The 16,617-nt window shown below is 45.7% G+C and overlaps 1 protein-coding gene across 1 annotated transcript in view; it reads right to left on the bottom strand.

The window, feature by feature from the left end:
- The window catches only part of LOC139266053 (polyamine-modulated factor 1-binding protein 1-like), an 887,264-nt gene that overhangs the window by 40,457 nt on the left and 830,190 nt on the right, over positions 1 to 16,617 (bottom strand). The window contains exon 28 of the mRNA XM_070883919.1: positions 7,342 to 7,451. Coding sequence (XP_070740020.1) covers positions 7,342 to 7,451 — 110 coding nt within the window. The remainder of the gene's footprint in view (positions 1 to 7,341; positions 7,452 to 16,617) is intronic.

Below are 16,617 nucleotides of genomic sequence, written 5' to 3' on the forward strand. Positions count from 1 at the left end.
TCAGGAGGTGAGACACTCGCCGCAGAATGTGACCTGCTCTTGTAGTCACAGTATTTGTTTGGCTGGTCCAGTTAAATTTCTGGTCAATGGTGACCCCCCAGGATGTTGATGGTGGGGGAATTCGGCGATGGTAATGCCACTGAATATCATGGGGAGGTGGTTAGACTCTTGCTTGTTGGAGATAGTCATTGCTTGACACTTGCTTGGCGCGAATGTTACTTGCCACTTATAAGCCAAAGCCTGAATGTTGTCCAGGTCTTGCTGCATGCGGGCATGGAGTGCTTCAATTTCTGAGGAGTTGCGAATGGAACTGAACACTGTGCAATCATCAGCAAAAATCCCAATTTCTGACTTTATGATGGAGGGAAGATAATTGATGAAGCAGCTGAAGATGGTTGGGCCTAGGGCACTGCCCTGAGGAACTCCTGCAGCAATGTACTGGGGCTGGGATGATTGACCTCCAACAACCAAAACCACCTTCCTTTGTACTAGGTATGACTCTAGCCAGTGGAGAGTTTTCCCCCTGATTCCCATTGACTTCAATTTTACAAGGGCTCCTTGATGCCACGCTTCGTCAAATGCTGCCTCGATTAGAAGGGCAGTCACTCTCACCTCACCTCTGGAATTCAGCTCTTTTGTCCATGTTTGGACCAGGGCTGTAATGAGATCTGGAGCCGATTGGTCCTAACGGAACCTAAACTGAGCATCGGTGAGCAGGTTATTATTGAGTAAGTGCCGCTTGTTAGCACTGTTGACGACACCTTACATCACTTTGCTGATGATTGAGAGTAGACTGATCGATCTTTGCTGTATCCAGTACGCTCTGCTGCTTTTTGATATCACGTGGAGTGAATCGAATTAGTTGAAGACTGGCTTCTGAGATGGTGGGGAACTCAGGAGTAGGCCGATATGGATCATCCACTTGGCACTTCTGGCTGAAGATGGTTGCAAATGCTTCAGCCTAGTCTATTGCACTTGTGTGCTTGGCTCCGCCACCATTGAGGATGGGGATATTCATGGAGCCTCCTCCTCATATTGTTGTTTAATTGTCCACCACCATTTGCGGCTGTATGTGGCAAGACTGCAGAGCTTTGATCTGATCCGTTGATTAGGGGATCACTTAGCTCTGCTTATAGCATGCTGCCTCCGCTGCTTAGCATGCATGTCATCCTGTGTTGTAACTTCCCCAAGTTGGTACCTCATTTTTAGGTATACCTGATGTTGCTCCTGACATGCTCTTCTGCGCTCCTCATTGAACCAGGGTTGGTCCCCTCGCTTGATGGTAATGATAGAGTGAGGGATATGCCGGGCCATGAGGTTACACATTGTGGTGGAATACAGCTCTACTGCTGATGGCCTACAGTGCCTCATGGATGCCCAGTTTTGAGCTGCTAGATCTGTTCTGAATCTATACCATTTAGCACGGTGGTAGTGCCACACAACACGATGGAGTATGTCTTCAGTGTGAAGATGAGACTTCATCTCCACAATGACTGTGCGATGATCACTGCTACCATCATCATCACCATTGGCAGTCCCTCGAAATTGAGGAAGGCTTGTTTCCAATCTAAAAGTGAGTTCTTAGGTGACTGAACAGTCCAATACGGGAATTACAGTCTCTGTCACTGGTGGGACAGACAGTCGTTGAAGGAAAGTGTGGGTGAGGAGTCTGGTTTGCCGCACACTCCTTTCGCTGCCTGTGTTTGCTTTCTGCATGCTCTCGGCGACGAGACTCGAGTTACTCAGCGCCCTCCCGGATGCTCTTCCTCCACTTAGGGCGGTCTTTGGCCAGGAACTCCCAGGTGTCAGTGGGGATGTTGCATTTTATCAAGGAGGCTTTGAGGGTGTCATTGAAATGTTTCCTTTACCCACCTGGGATTCGCTTGCCATGTAGGAGTTGGCTGTACAAAGGCCTTCGACACTGTTAACCACGAGGGACTATGGAGCTTCCACCTCCGTTTCAGCTGCCCCCAAAAGTTTGTCGCCATCCTCTGCCTGCTCCACGATGACATGCAAGCCGTGATCCTGACCAGCGGATTCACCACAGACCCAATCCACGTCCAGATCGGGGTCAAGTAGGGCTGCATGATCGCACCAACCCTCTTCTCGATCTTCCTCGCTGCAATGCTCTACAATGCTCTACCTCACACTCAACAAGCTCCACGCTGGAGTGGAACTAAACTACAGAACCAGTGGGAACCTGTTTAACCTTCGTCATCTCCAGGCCAGATCCAAGACTGTCCCATCCTCTATTGTCGAGCTACAGTACACGGATGACGCTTGCATTTGCGCACATTCAGAGACTGAACTCCAAGTTATAGTCAACATCTTCACTGAGAAGTACGAAAGCATAAGACAATGGTCCTCCACCAACCTGACCTTATTACACAGCACTGTCCCCCCAGTCATCAAGATCCATGGCACGGCCCTGGATAATGTGGGAGCCTATTATCAGCAAGTGCAGACATCGACGATGAGATTCAACACCGCCTCCAGTGCGCCAGCGCAGCCTTCGGCCACTGCTACTAATGCTGCCATGGACAGATGCATCTGCGACAAGTAGATTGGTGAGGACGAGGTCAAGTAGGTATTTCCCTCGTGTTGGTTCTCTCACCACTTGCCGCAGGCCCAGTCTGGCAGCTATGTCCTTCAGGACTCGGCCAGCTCGGTCAGTAGTGGTGCTACCGAGCCACTCGTGGTGATGGACATTGAAGTCCCTCACCCAGAGTACATTCTGTGCCCTTGCTACCCTCAGTGCTTCTTCCAAGTGGTTTTCAATATGTAGGAGTACTGATTCATCTGCTGAGCGAGGGTGGTAGGTGGTAATCAGTAGGAGGTTTTCTTGCCCATGCTTGACCTGAATACATAAAACTTCATGGGGTCCGGAGTCAATGTTGAGAACTTGCAGGGCCACTCCCTGCCGACTGTGTACCACTGTGCCGCTACCTCAGATGTGTCTGTCCTGCTGGTGGGACTGGACATACCCAGGGATGGTGATAGAGGAGTCTGGAACATTGGCTGAAAGGTATGATTCTATGAGTATAGAAACATAGAAATTTACAGCGCAGAAGGAAGCCACTCTGGCCCATCGTGTCCGCGCGGGCTGACAAAGAGTCACACGGCCCTAAAGGTTACATATAAACCTATGAACAATGACGCAAAGGCAAAAAGCACCCAGCCCAACCAGTCCGCCTCACCACAACTGTGACACCCCTTATACTAAAACATTCTACACTCCACCCCAACCGGAGCCATGTGATCTCCTGGGAGAGGCAAAAACCAGATAAAAACCCAAGCCAATTTAGGGAGAAAAAATCTGGGAAAATTCCTCTCCGACCCATCCAGGCGATTGAAACTAGTCCAGGAGATCACCCTGGCAGTGTTCTATTCCCTGCAGTACTTACCATTATATCTGCTCCGTCCAACAAACAACAAAAGGTCATCCAGTCTAATCCCAATTACCAGCTCTAGGTCTGTAACCCTGCAGGTTACTGCACTTTAAGTGCCCGTCCAACCATCTCTTAAAAGTGGTGAGAGTTTCTGCATCCACCATTCTTCCAGGCAGCGAGTTCCAGATCCCCACAACCCTCTGCGTAAAGAAGCCCATCCTCAAATCCCCTCTAATCCTTCCACCAACCACCTTAAAACTATGCCCTTGTGTAATAGACCCCTCCACCAATGGAAATAGGCCCTTACTATCCATTATGTCCAGGTCCCTCAATAATTTGTACACCTCAATGAGGTCTCCTCTCAACCTCCTCTGTTCCAATGAGAACAAACCCATCCTACCGAATCAGTCCTCATAACTAAGATTCTCCATTCCAGGCAGCACAGTATGACTGTGTCAGGCTGTTGCTTGACTAGTCTGTGGGACAGCACTCCCAATTTTGGCACAATTCCCCAGAAGTTAGTGAGGAAGACTTTGCAGGGTTGACTGGGCTGGGTGTGTCATTGTCGTGACACTGGGGCCAGAAAGACGAAAGTGGGGCCAGATCACCGTGCCGTCACTGTCAGCAGTGTCATCCCCTCGACCTGGCTGCAGTGCTCAAAGAAGCTTCATAACCTCCATCACTAAGAGTGGCTCGGTAGCACCACTACTGACCGAGCTGGCCGAGTCCTGAAGGACATAGCAGTCAAGATCAGTGAATGCACCTTCAAAAGCAGTCTTCTACCAAATGCACCACTAGCCTCACACACTTCTCAATGCAGGACACCTCCGCCCCCTCCAAAAATCACTCACCTACCAACAATTTGTACCAATTACAAGACACACCTCCCATTTCTAGCTTCACTTCACCCTCTTGGAGGAGACGGTGCTGGCTATTCTTGGCAGGGGCATGGCTAAGTCCTTGGCCAGTGGTGGGATTGAAGAGATACTAGATTCTGCACACTCCCAGCCACCAGCTCCTCAAGTTCAGTTAGCAAGGCCATTTGCAGTGTCCCCCACTGCAAGTCAGCAGCCTTCCACCAGCCATGCTGCAGCCACTGGGGTAGCACTGTGTGACATGAGCAGGATAGGCAAAGGCACACACAAGTCAGTCATTATGGGAATGCATTAAGAGGAGGAAACAGAAAAGGAGGAAGCAGAAGGAAGGATGCAACCCAGACAACCCATTCCTGGCTAGGATATCCGGGATGGAATCATCTGCCTGCTGTACCAGTGACCATAACTTTAGTTGATTTCTTGATGTCATATTGGATGGATATATTTATAACGTTGGATTGTAAAGTTTGCTTTGTGGTTGCTTTTATTTCAGCATTATGGCCAAGAGGATGATGTGATGGTCAGTAACAGAGAGAAGGAAAGGTGTGGGACAAATGTCAAAAGGGGAATTGGGGTTATGGTCACTGGTACAGCAGGCAGATGATTCCATCCCGGATATCCTAGCCAGGAATGGGTTGTCTGGGTTGCATCCTTCCTTCTGCTTCCTCCTTTTCTGTTTCCTCCTCTTAACATAGAAACATAGAAAATAGGTGCAGGGGTAGGCCATTCAGCCCTTTGAGCCTGCACCACCATTCAATGAGTTCATGGCTGAACATGCAACTTCAGTACCCCATTCCTGCTTTCTCGCCATACCCCTTGATCCCCCAAGTAGTAAGGATTACATCTAACTCCTTTTTGAATATATTTAGTGAATTGGCCTCAACAACTTTCTGTGGTAGAGAATTCCACAGGTTCACCACTCTCTGGGTGAAGAAGTTTCTCCTCATCTCGGTCCTAAATGGCTTACCCCTCCGTCCTTAGACTGTGACCCCTGGTTCTGGACTTCCCCAACATTGGGAACATTCTTCCTGCATCTAACCAGTCTAAACCCATCAGAATTTTAAACGTTTCTATGAGATCCCCTGTCATTCTTTTGAACTCCAGTGAATACAAGCCCAGTTGATCCAGTCTTTCTTGATATGTCAGTCCCGCCATCCCGGGAATCAGTCTGTGAACCTTCGCTGCACTCCCTCAATAGCAAGAAAGTCCTTCCTCAAGTTAGGAGACCAAAACTGTACACAATACTCCAGGTGTGGCCTCACCAAGGCCCTGTACCTTCCTCTTCTGCGTCTTCTTCTTCTCTCTGCAACAGGATGCTGTAACTCTAAAATAAAAGCATAAAATATGGGAAATACTCAGCATGTCAGGCAGCATTTCGACCTGAGACGTGAACTCTGTTTCTCTCTCCACAGATGTTGCCTGACATGCTGAGTATTTCCAGCATTTTCTGTCTTCTCAGAAGCCTTCCGTTACCATCCGAGATCTTGCAAGCATCCAGCAGCACTCCTTGCTCGATTTAAAAACTTCTAACATGTATTGCACCAAGACACTACTTCAAGAAACTAAAACAAATCCAGTCCAAAAGCTTAAATGCAAACATACTTGAAAAATGTGCGTATCTTTAAGAAGTGCTGACATCATCTCTGTCAGTCTGTTGCACGCTCACTTTTTAGAGTGACCCAGCGCTAAACTGACGCCATGTTCACAATATTTGCATCTCCAAGACTAATGGCAAAATGGCGGCTACTGAGTCCTGCGCCAGAGAAGAGCGTTAGAGTGGTGCCTCCCATTGTTTGCCAGGATTGCGGCACTAATTCGTGGTGATAAGGTAGGTAATTTCTGGGCCAGAATTTTAGCAATAAGTGTCAACTTGGCTTTGTTGTAGCACTGTCTTCGTTAAGTCGTAATGTTTTGTTTTCAAGCCCATATGCGGAATTTAAGCACTTAATCTAGGCTGATATTTCAGTGTTGATTGACTGAGTGCTGTATTGCTGGAGGTGCCATCTTATGTTTAGTTAAATCGAGGCCTAGACTGCTCATTTGGGTGAACCTGAAAGTTCCCACAACACATTTAAAGAAGAACAAGTTCTCCTGGTGTCCTGGCTCTCACTCCTTCCTCAATCAACACCATCAAAAACAGATTAACTGGCCATATATCTCATTGTTCTTTGTGGGACCTTGCTGTATGCAGATTGGCTGCCACATTGTTTTACATATCAACACTGACTACACTTCAAAACAAATTATTTGGCTGTATAGTGCTTTGGTATTTAAAAGATGCTATATCAATGCAAGTTCTTTCTATATTAACATTCTAAAAGAAGCAAAGGTAATTTAAAAATATGAACTCAGACTACTTTCAGTGGATGTTTACAAGTTATACAAGGGTTAATCTATTTCACTATCTTAATTAGTTTCCATGCAACATAAAAAGAATAAATTCACCCACATAAAATTGTGCATTAAATTGAAAATCACACAAATAAGTACACAATGAAATTCTAATTATGTGATCAGTTAAATCATTACACTAACACAGCAGCACATTTTAACAATTCTGTCCAAAATATTCTTTAGAAAAGAGGTTTGGATGCTATGCACTAAACCTTAAATAAGAATGTCTGCAGAAATATAAGCACTGCAGTAACTATGATGCTTGGAATAGTCTCTGTCAGTATGAGTAGAAAAATTAAAGATAAGGATTTTGATTTGTATAAATAAGGAGAAACTGTTTCCACTGGCAAGCATATTAATAATCAGAGAAGACTGATTTAAGATAATTGGCAAAAGAACCAGACAGAGGAGATGAGGAGAATTTTTTTTAAACTGAGAGTTGTTATGATCTGGAATGCACTACCTGAAAGGATGGTGGAAGCAGATTCAATAATAACTTTCAAAAGGGAATTGGATGTATACTTGAAAAGGAAAAAATTGCAAGGTTTTGAGGACAAGCCGAGGAGTTGGACTAACTGGATAGCTCTTTCAAAGAAACGGTATAGGCATGATGGGCCAACTGGCCTCCTTCTGTACTGTAAGATTCTATGATCCTATGATAAAGCAACAATAAATTTACTCACCTTTGCTCCGTGATCCACTGATTAACATTTGAAACCATTAACTCACTTTCCTCATGGAGCCGATTGTTGTCACTTTGTGCAGCTTCCAGAGCCTGGTTCTGAGCTTCCAGCTGTGGGTGCAGACAGATCAAAGAGCGAGATGAACCTTTTAGAATGAATCAGATCTCAAATTTAAGTAATTTCTTGTACACCATGTAAAAGTTAGCCGACATGAATGCATATCCTCCTAAGAGCAAATACATAGTCTTCATTTTGCTTTGTGCTATCATACTTGTTGTCAGTTAATCACTCCTGCCTTCCACCCATCACAGACCTTCACTTTTGTTCTTTACTCCCCCCTCGCTTTCCCTGCCCCTAAAGGCCACGTTAGTGAATTGAAGAGGATTTACTGTGATTGAAAGGCTGCAGTAGAGGGAGCAGCATGCGGCGGCCCGGCCTGGCCCAGAAATCGGCGCGGTCCCAGCCTGCAAGACCATCAGCAGGCCGGGGCCATCAGAGGGAGCAGCGTACGGCGGCATACCACTGCAGGAGGGTGACGGCTACGAAGTCAGGTCGCTGATTGCAGTGCGGGCAGGCACAACAGGAGGGGCGAAGGAGCGGCAAGAGTTTGTAGAAGGAAGTGACCTGGGCCCAGGAGAGGCGTGAGTCTGGGGCCCAGAACAGGCGAGGGCCCAGGGGCAGCACAGGCCAGCCCACACTGCGATATGTGTGCGCGTTCGGTCCGTGCAGCAGAGCTGGTCTCTAGTTGTCTTAGTTAATCCTTGCCACTGGACCAAGACCTAGCCCGTGTGGTGGCTGGTGTGCAACGGCCACCACACATTAAAAAAATCCAAGCACAGGCATCTTCCGCCGTTCAAGATGTCGTTTGGGATCTGGAATATTAGGTCCTTCATTGAAACACCTGTGAACTCATTCCTTTTTGGCGTGGAAGCAAGTCATCCTCACTTCGTGGGATGGCCTATGATGATGATGACTTGCTTAAAATCTGTTACATCTCATAGCTTTTCCCAGTTCTGACAAAAGGTCATCGACCTGAAATGTTAACTCTGTTTCTCTCTCCACAGACACTGCCTGACCTGCTGTGTATTTTTGGCGTTTTCTGATTTTATTTCAGATTTCCAGCATCCGCAGACTTAATTTCCTTCCTGATTCCCAGTTAAGACAAATTTAATCAAATGTTAACACTTCCCTGTATTTCGATGTATCGAATCAGAACCATTGCTGTCAATCATTTTTTGCATGTTAGATTAATTAGCTATTTGTGTTTTTTTTTATTCATCCCTGGGATGTGGGCGACGCTGGCAAGACCAGCATTTATTAAACAGGATTAATAAACAATCTCCTAGTAAAGAATCAAATTCAGATGGAGGGTGAGAAAGTTGGATCTCTAACCAGCGTACTAAACTTAAATAAAGGAGACTATGAAGGTATGAGGGCAGAGTTAGCTAAAGTGGACTGAGAAAATAGATTAAAGTGCAGGACGGTTGATGAACAGTGGTGTATATTGAAGGAGCTATTTCACAACTCTCAAGAAAAATATATTCCAGTGAAAAGGAAAGGGTGTAAGAGAAAAGATAACCATCCGTGGCTAACTAACGAAATAAAGGACGATATCCAATTAAAAACAAGGGCATACAAAGTGGCCAAAACAAGTGGAAGGACAGAAGATTGGGAAGCTTTTAAAAGCCAGCAAAGAATAACTAAAAAAATGATCAAGAAAGGGAAGATAGACTATGAAAGTAAACTAGCACGAAATATAAAAACAGATAGTAAGAGTTTCTATAGGTGTATAAAAAGCAAATTGGCTAAAGTAAATGTTGGTCCCTTAGAGGACGAGACTGGAGAATTAGAAATGGGGAACATGGAGATGGCAGAAACTCTGATCAAATATTTTGTATCAGTCTTTACGGTAGAGGACACTAACAATATTCCAACAGTGGATAGTCAAGGGGCTATAGGGGGGGAGGAACTTAACAAATCACAATGGCTAAGGAGATGGTACTCAGTAAAATAATAGGAATAAAGCCAGATAAATCCCCTGGACCTGATGGCTTGCATCCTAGGGTCTTAAGAAATCGAGTGGCAGGGATTGTGGATGCATTGGTTGTAATTTACCAAAAATCCCTGGATTCTGGGGAGGTCCCAGAGATTGGAAAACTCCAAATGTAACATCCCTATTTAAAAAAGGAGGCAGAAAAAAAGCAGGAAGCTATGGACCAGTTAGCCTAACATCTATGGTTGGAAAAATGTTGGAGTCCATTATTAAAGAAGCAGTAGCAGGACATTTGGAAAAGCAAAAGTCGGTCAGGCAGAGTCAGCATGGATTTATGAAGGGGAAGTCATGTTTGACAAATTTTCTGGAATTCTTTGAGGATGTAACGAACAGGGTGGATAAAGGGGAACCAGTGGATGTGGTGTATTTGGACTTCCAGAAGGCATTTGACAAGGTGCCACAAGATAAAAGTTCACAGGGTTGGGGGTAATAGAGGATTGGCTAACTAACAGAAAACAGAGATTCGGGATAAATGGTTCATTCTCTGGTTGGCAATCAGTAACTAGTGGGGTGCCACAGGTATAAGTGCTGGGACCCCAACTAGTTATAATCTACATTAACTACTTGGAAGAAGGGACCGAGTGTAACGTAGCTAAGTTTGCTGACGATACAAAGATGGGAGGAAAAGTAATGTGTGAGAAGGACACAAAAAATCTGCAAAAGGACATAGAAAAGCTAAGTGAGTGGGCAAAAATTTGGCAGATGGAGTATAATGTTGGAAAGTGTGAGGTCATGCACTTTGGCAGAAAAAAAATCAAAGGGCAAGTTATTATTTAAATGGAGAAAGATTGCAAAGTGCTGCAGTACAGCGGGGCCTGGGAGTACTTGTGCATGAAATACAAAAGGATAGTATGCAGGTACAGCAAGTGATCAGGAAGGCCAATGGAATCTTGGCCTTTATTGCAAAAGGGATGGAGTATAAAAGCAGGGATGTCTTGCTACAGTTATATTGGTGAGGCCACACCTGGAATACTGTGTGCAGTTTTGGTTTTCATATTTACGAAAGGATATATTTGCTTTGGAGGCAGTTCAGAGAAGGTTCACTAGGTTGATTCCGGGGATGAGGGGGTTGACTTATGAGGAAAGGTTGAGTAGGTTGGGCCTCTACTCATTAAAATTCAGAAGAATGAGAGATGATCTTATCGAAACATATAAGATAATGAGGGGGCTTGACAAGGTGGATGCAGAGAGAATATTTCCACTCATAGGCGAAGCTAAAACTAGGGGGCATAGTCTCAGAATAAAGGGCTGCCCATTTAAAACTGAGATGAGGAAGAATTTCTTCTCTCAAAGGGTTGTAAATCTGTGGAATTTTTTGCTGCAGAGAGCTGTGGAGGCTGGGTCATTGAATATATTTAAGGTGGTGATAAACAGATTTTTTAGTGATAAGGGAGTAAAGGGTTTTGGGGAGTGGGCAGGGAAGTGAATCTGAGTCCATGATCAAATCAGCCATGATCTTATTAAATGGCAGAGCAGGCTCAAGGGGCCAAATGGCCTACTCCTGCTCCTATTTCTTATGTTCTTACTGGTTCCCCTGCTTGTTACATCCTCAAAGAACTCTAATAAATTTTTCAAACACGATTTCCCTTTCATAAAATTATGTTGACTCTGCTTGACTGTGTTATGACTTTCTAATATTCATATGTAATTTTCACATATAAGATGAATATGTAATATTCACATGATTTTTGTGCCCTGTCTAAAGAACATTATGCAATACTGAAAGAAACATAGAAACATAGTCTGTATCCAGGATCTGGCGAAGTAGTGGCCAGGGAAAATTCTAACTCCTTATACAGATTGACTCTGGGGAACAGCTTGCATCATTTGAGGCACCAATTCTCCAAGTCACTTTGCAAAAGTCAGTTATGATAAATATGTAATTGCTTGGGGTGTAGATGTGTAATTATTATATACAGGTACTTGGTAAAGTCATCTGTCCACCATCAGGACAGGTGGAAACTTTTCTCAACGCTCCTTCACGACTATGTGAAAGTGGACATTTTATGAATCTATGTCATAACAGTTCACAAATACAATGCCTTATACAGTGCCCTTAAAGAGGTTTGTTCCCAATTTCCTCAAATTAAAAAGTCTTGTATCGTTTCGAAGCTGCAAAATAGTAGGCATAATATATATTCCTTCTCCTAACACTCGGCCTCAATAACAAAGGAGTACAATAGGTCAACCTCTTACTGCCTTCCAAATGGCATTAAAATGTTAGTGCAACATTCCCTGAGCTTTAGAAGATGTTCATTGACATGCAGTGCACTACGATTTCCAATAGTTTTCCATACCTAGGCAACTAAGAACTGATTATAAATTTTGTTTGTGACTGAAAAAGGGCAGTAGTGGATCACTCAGCTCAATATTTCATTCCATCGTCTTCAATGGAAATAAAATCAGGCGATGGCAATGAGTTCTTAGGTGGCTGAACAGTCCAATATGAGAACCACAGACTCTGTTACAGGTAGGACAGATAGTCATTGAGGGAAGGGGTGGGTGAGACTGGTTTGCCGCACACTCTTTCCGTTGGCTGTGCTTGATTTCTGCATGCTCTCGGCGATGAGACTCGAGGTGCTCAGCGCCCTCCCGGATGCACTTCCTCCACTTAGGGCCGTCTTTAGTCAGGGACTCCCAGGTGTCAGTGGGGATGTTGCACTTTATCAGGGAGGTTTTGAGGGTGTCCTTGTAACGTGTCTTCTGCCCACCTTTGGCTCGTTTGCCATGAAGGATTTCCGAGTAGAGCGCTTGCTTTGGGAGTCTTGTGTCAGGCATGCGAATAATGTGGCCTGCCCAGCGGAGCTGATCAAATGTGATCAGTGCTTCAATGCTGGGGATGTTGGTCTGGTCGAGGACGCTAATGTTGCTGCTTCTGTCCTCCCAGGGGATTTGTAGGATCTTGCGGAGACATCGTTGGTGGTATTTCTCCAGCGACTTGAGGTGTCTACTGTACATGGGCCATGTCTCTGAGCCATACAGGAGGGCAGGTATTACTACAGCCCTGTAGACCATGAGCTTGATGGCAATTTTGAGGGCCTGGTCTTCAAACACTCTTTTCCTCAGGCAGCCAAAGGCTGCACTGGCGCACTGGAGGCGGTGCTGAATCTCATCGTCAATGTCTGCTCTTGTTGATAAAGAGGCTCCCGAGGTATGGGAAATGGTCCACGTTGACCAGGGCCACGCCGTGGATCTTGATAATTGGGGCGCAGGGTTGTGTGGCGAGGACAGGCTGGTGGAGGACCTTTGTCTTACGGATATTTAGCGCAAGGCCCATGCTTTCATACGCCTCAGTAAATACGTCGACTATGTCCTGGAGTTCTGCCTCTGTATGTGCGCAGACGCAGGCGTCGTCCGCATACTGTAGCTTGACGACAGAGGTTGGGGTGGTCTTGGACCTGGCCTGGAGATGACGACGGTTGAACAGGTTCCCACTGGTTCTGTAGTTTAGTTCAACTCCAGTGGGGAGCTTGCTGACTGTGAGGTGGAGCATGGCAGCGAGGAAGATTGAGAAGAGGGTTGGGGCGATGACGCAGCCCTGTTTGACCCCGGTCCAGATACGGATTGGGTCTGTAATGGATCCGATCGTAAAGATCACGGCCTGCATGTCGTCATGGAGCAGGCGGAGGATGGTAACGAACTTTTGGGGACATCCGAAACGAAGGAGGACGCTCCATAGACCCTCACGGTTGACAGTGTCAAAGGCCTTTGCAAGGTCGAAGAAGGCCATGTATAAGCTGCATTTTTCCTGCAGCTGTCAAAATCATGTCCGTTGTGCCCCGTACGGGACTAAATCCCCTCTATAACTGGTCTGACAGTTGTAGAATCTCATTTCAGGAAGTAAGATTCCTAGAATAACCAAGAACCATGGCTTGTGAGGTCAATACAGAGTTAGCAGAATAACCTTTGGTATTGCCGCTGTGATTTTCTGTGATTCACTGGTGTTTAAGATAAATGGAGCAGACAACATAAACATCCAAGGAAAAGAAAAACCATCTCCCACTCAAGCTGATTTGTTGTCAATCCTTTAGCAAAACATAAGAACATAAGAAATAGGAGCAGGAGAAGGCCATACGGCCTCCCCGAGCCTGCTCCGCCATTTAATACGATCATGGCTGATCTGATCATGGACTCAGGTCCACTTCCCTGCCCGCTCTCCATAACCCCTTATTCCCTTATTGTCTATTTCTGTCTTAAATTTATTAAATGTCCCAGCTTCCACAGCTCTCTGAGGCAGTGAATTCCACAGATCCACAACCCTCTGAGAGAAGAAATTTCTCCTCATCTCAATTTTAAATGGGCGGCCCCTTATTCTAAGATTATGCCCTCTAATTCTAGTCTCCTCTATCAGCGGAAACATCCTCTCTGCATCCGCCTTGTCAAGCCCCCTCATAATCTTATATGTTTTGGTAAGATCATTTCTCATTCTTCTGAATTCCAATGAGTAGAGGCCCAATCTACTTGACCTTTCCTCATAATTCAACACCCTCATCTCTGGAATCAACCTAGTGAACCTTCTCTGAACTGCCTCCAAAGCAAGTATATCCTTTCGTAAATATGGAAACCAAAACTGCACACAGGTGTAGCCTCACCAATACCTTGTGCAGCAGTAGAAAGACTTCCCTGCTTTTATACTCCCATCTCCTTTGCAATAAAGGCCAAGATTCCATTGGCCTTCCTGATCACTTGCTGTACCTGCATGCTATCCTTTTGTGTTTCATGCACAAGTACACCCAGGTCGCGCTGTACTGCAGCACTTTGCAATCTTTCTCCATTTAAATAATAACTTGCTCTTCGATTTTTTCTGCCAAAGTGCATGACCTCACACTTTCCAACATTATACTCCATCTGCCAAATTTTTGCCCACTCACTTAGCCTGTCTATGTCCTTTTGCAGGTTTTGTGTGTCCTCCTCACACATTGCTTTTCCTCCCATCTTTGTATCATCGGCAAACTTGACCATGTTACACGCGGTCCCTTCTTCCAAGTCGTTAATAGTTGGGGTCCCAGCACTGATCCCTGCGGCAACCCACTGGTTACCGATTGTCAACCCAAGAATGAACCATTTATCCCTACTCTCTGTTCTTTGTTAGTTAGCCAATCCTCTATCCATGCTAATATATTACCCCCAACCCCGTGATCTTTTATCTTGTGCAGTAACCTTTTATGTGGCACCTTGTCAAATGCCTACTGGAAGTCCAAATACACTACATTCATTGGTTCCCCTTTATCCACCCTGTTCGTTACATCCTCAAAGAATTCTAGCAAATTTGTCAAACATGACTTCACCTTCATAAATCCATGCTGACTCTGCCTGACCGAATTTTGCTTTTCCAAATGTCCTGCTACTGCTTCTTTAATAATGGACACCAACATCTTCCCAACCACAGATGTTAGGCTAACTGGTCTATAGTTTCCTGCTTTTTGTCTGCCTCCTTTTTTAAATAGGGGTGTTACATTTGCAGTTTTCCAATCTGCTGGTACCTCCCCAGAATCCAGGGAATTTTGGTAAATTACAACCAATGCATCCACTATCCCTGCCACTACTTCTCTTGACTCTAGGATACAAGCAATCAGGTCCAGGGGATTTATCTGCCTTTAGTCCCATTATCTTACTGAGTACCACCTCCTTAGTGATTGTGATTGTGTTAAGTTCCTTCCCCCCATTGCCCCTTGACTATCCACTGCTATCAAGGAACTAGGTAATGAATTGGTAATATAGAGATTTTGCAGTAATGTGCAGAGGCTGACTGGAAACCTTAGGTTTGAAAGGTTTTGTGGCCATATCAGCATGAATTTTCAGCTTGTCGTTGTGGATAATTTCTGCACTCAAGGGGCTGTGAATCTTTGGAATTCTCTACCGCAGAGGGCTGTGGATGCTCAGTTGTTGAGTATATTCAAAACAGAGATGGATAGATTTTTGGATACAAAGGGGCCGAAATTCCCCTATGCTGCGCCTCCCGTAATGAGGCGCGAAAGTATTTTCGCCCAGGGCAGGCGGCAGGGGTGGCTACCGGTTTCCGCAAACTTGCCCGGAAGTCAGCGGGAGCACGAATGCATTAGCGCCGTGCCTCGCTGGTAGCACCCCGGGCCGCTGTACCGGTGATGATAATGTCATTGCCCTGCGTGACAACCCCTTTTCGTCACACGGCAGAAACTAGCCAGCGCCTGTGAGGCCTCGCGGGTTGCGAACCGGGCTGCACACCTATCATGGGGCGAAACTTGAAGGGGAGGTGCGCTGCGCTGCCATCTTTGTTTTCTACCCCCACTCGCCCCCGCTTCTCGGTCGCACCGTTGTCCACTCCTTTCACGGGATCCGGGCCGCAATCGTGCAGTCAGAACTTCATTTCAGTGCCGGGCTGCGGCCATGGTACCCCTTAGCACTGGTGCTCCAGTGGAGGACATCAAAGGGCCTGCAGAGCTCCTTTAATGGAAGGGGAGGAGCATTGAAACGCGTTAACGCTACGCAGAGAGGCCACGTAACGCTCCGTGATTCTCTCGGGTAGCGCCCCCGATCTTGCCCCAAAAGGAAGTGGAGCGCATGACATTGCACTGCACTTCCTGTGAGGGGCAGTAAGCCGATTTCCATTTCCGCCGTTGGATTCTGCGCCGGGCGCAGAATGTTTGGCCCCCTAAGAGGTTACCGCCCCCAAACCGGGTGATATGGAGTTTTGGCCCCTTCGGGAATGAAGGGATATGGGGATAGTGTGGGAAGGTGAAGTTAAGGTAGAAGATCAGCCATGATCTTATTAAGTGGCGGAGCTGGCTAGAAGTGCCAAATGGCCAATCCTGCTCCTATTTATTATTTTCTTATGACTGGCAGACAGCTGCAAGTTTATACTGTTATATTGCCTGTTTGAGCTAAATGCTTTGCCATAAGTGTCACTCCATTGTTCAGACACCTGTGGGAAAATGGACCAAGAATGTGTTCTACTTATTTATCAAGTAGGCAATCACTGTGTTTTCTGTCCATAAATGCTCCAACTTGCTTTGGCAATATCAGAGTCAATCATACTGCTCTTGTTCAGAATTATAGTCAGTGACAACAGTTTGCAGTTATTTATCACCTTTAATATAAATATGCTATATATATGCAAAAAGATATAAGAAAAATGGATATCGAGCCAGGATGGGAGAGAGTAGGAGAAATATATTTGAGAAGATTTTTCAAGATGGAAAGAGAGGTACAGAGGTTTAGGGAGGGAGTTCCAAAGAGTGGATTAA

This window comes from Pristiophorus japonicus, chromosome 1 (genome assembly GCF_044704955.1).
Source record: "Pristiophorus japonicus isolate sPriJap1 chromosome 1, sPriJap1.hap1, whole genome shotgun sequence".
In the NCBI taxonomy this organism is placed as follows: Eukaryota; Metazoa; Chordata; class Chondrichthyes; family Pristiophoridae; genus Pristiophorus; species Pristiophorus japonicus.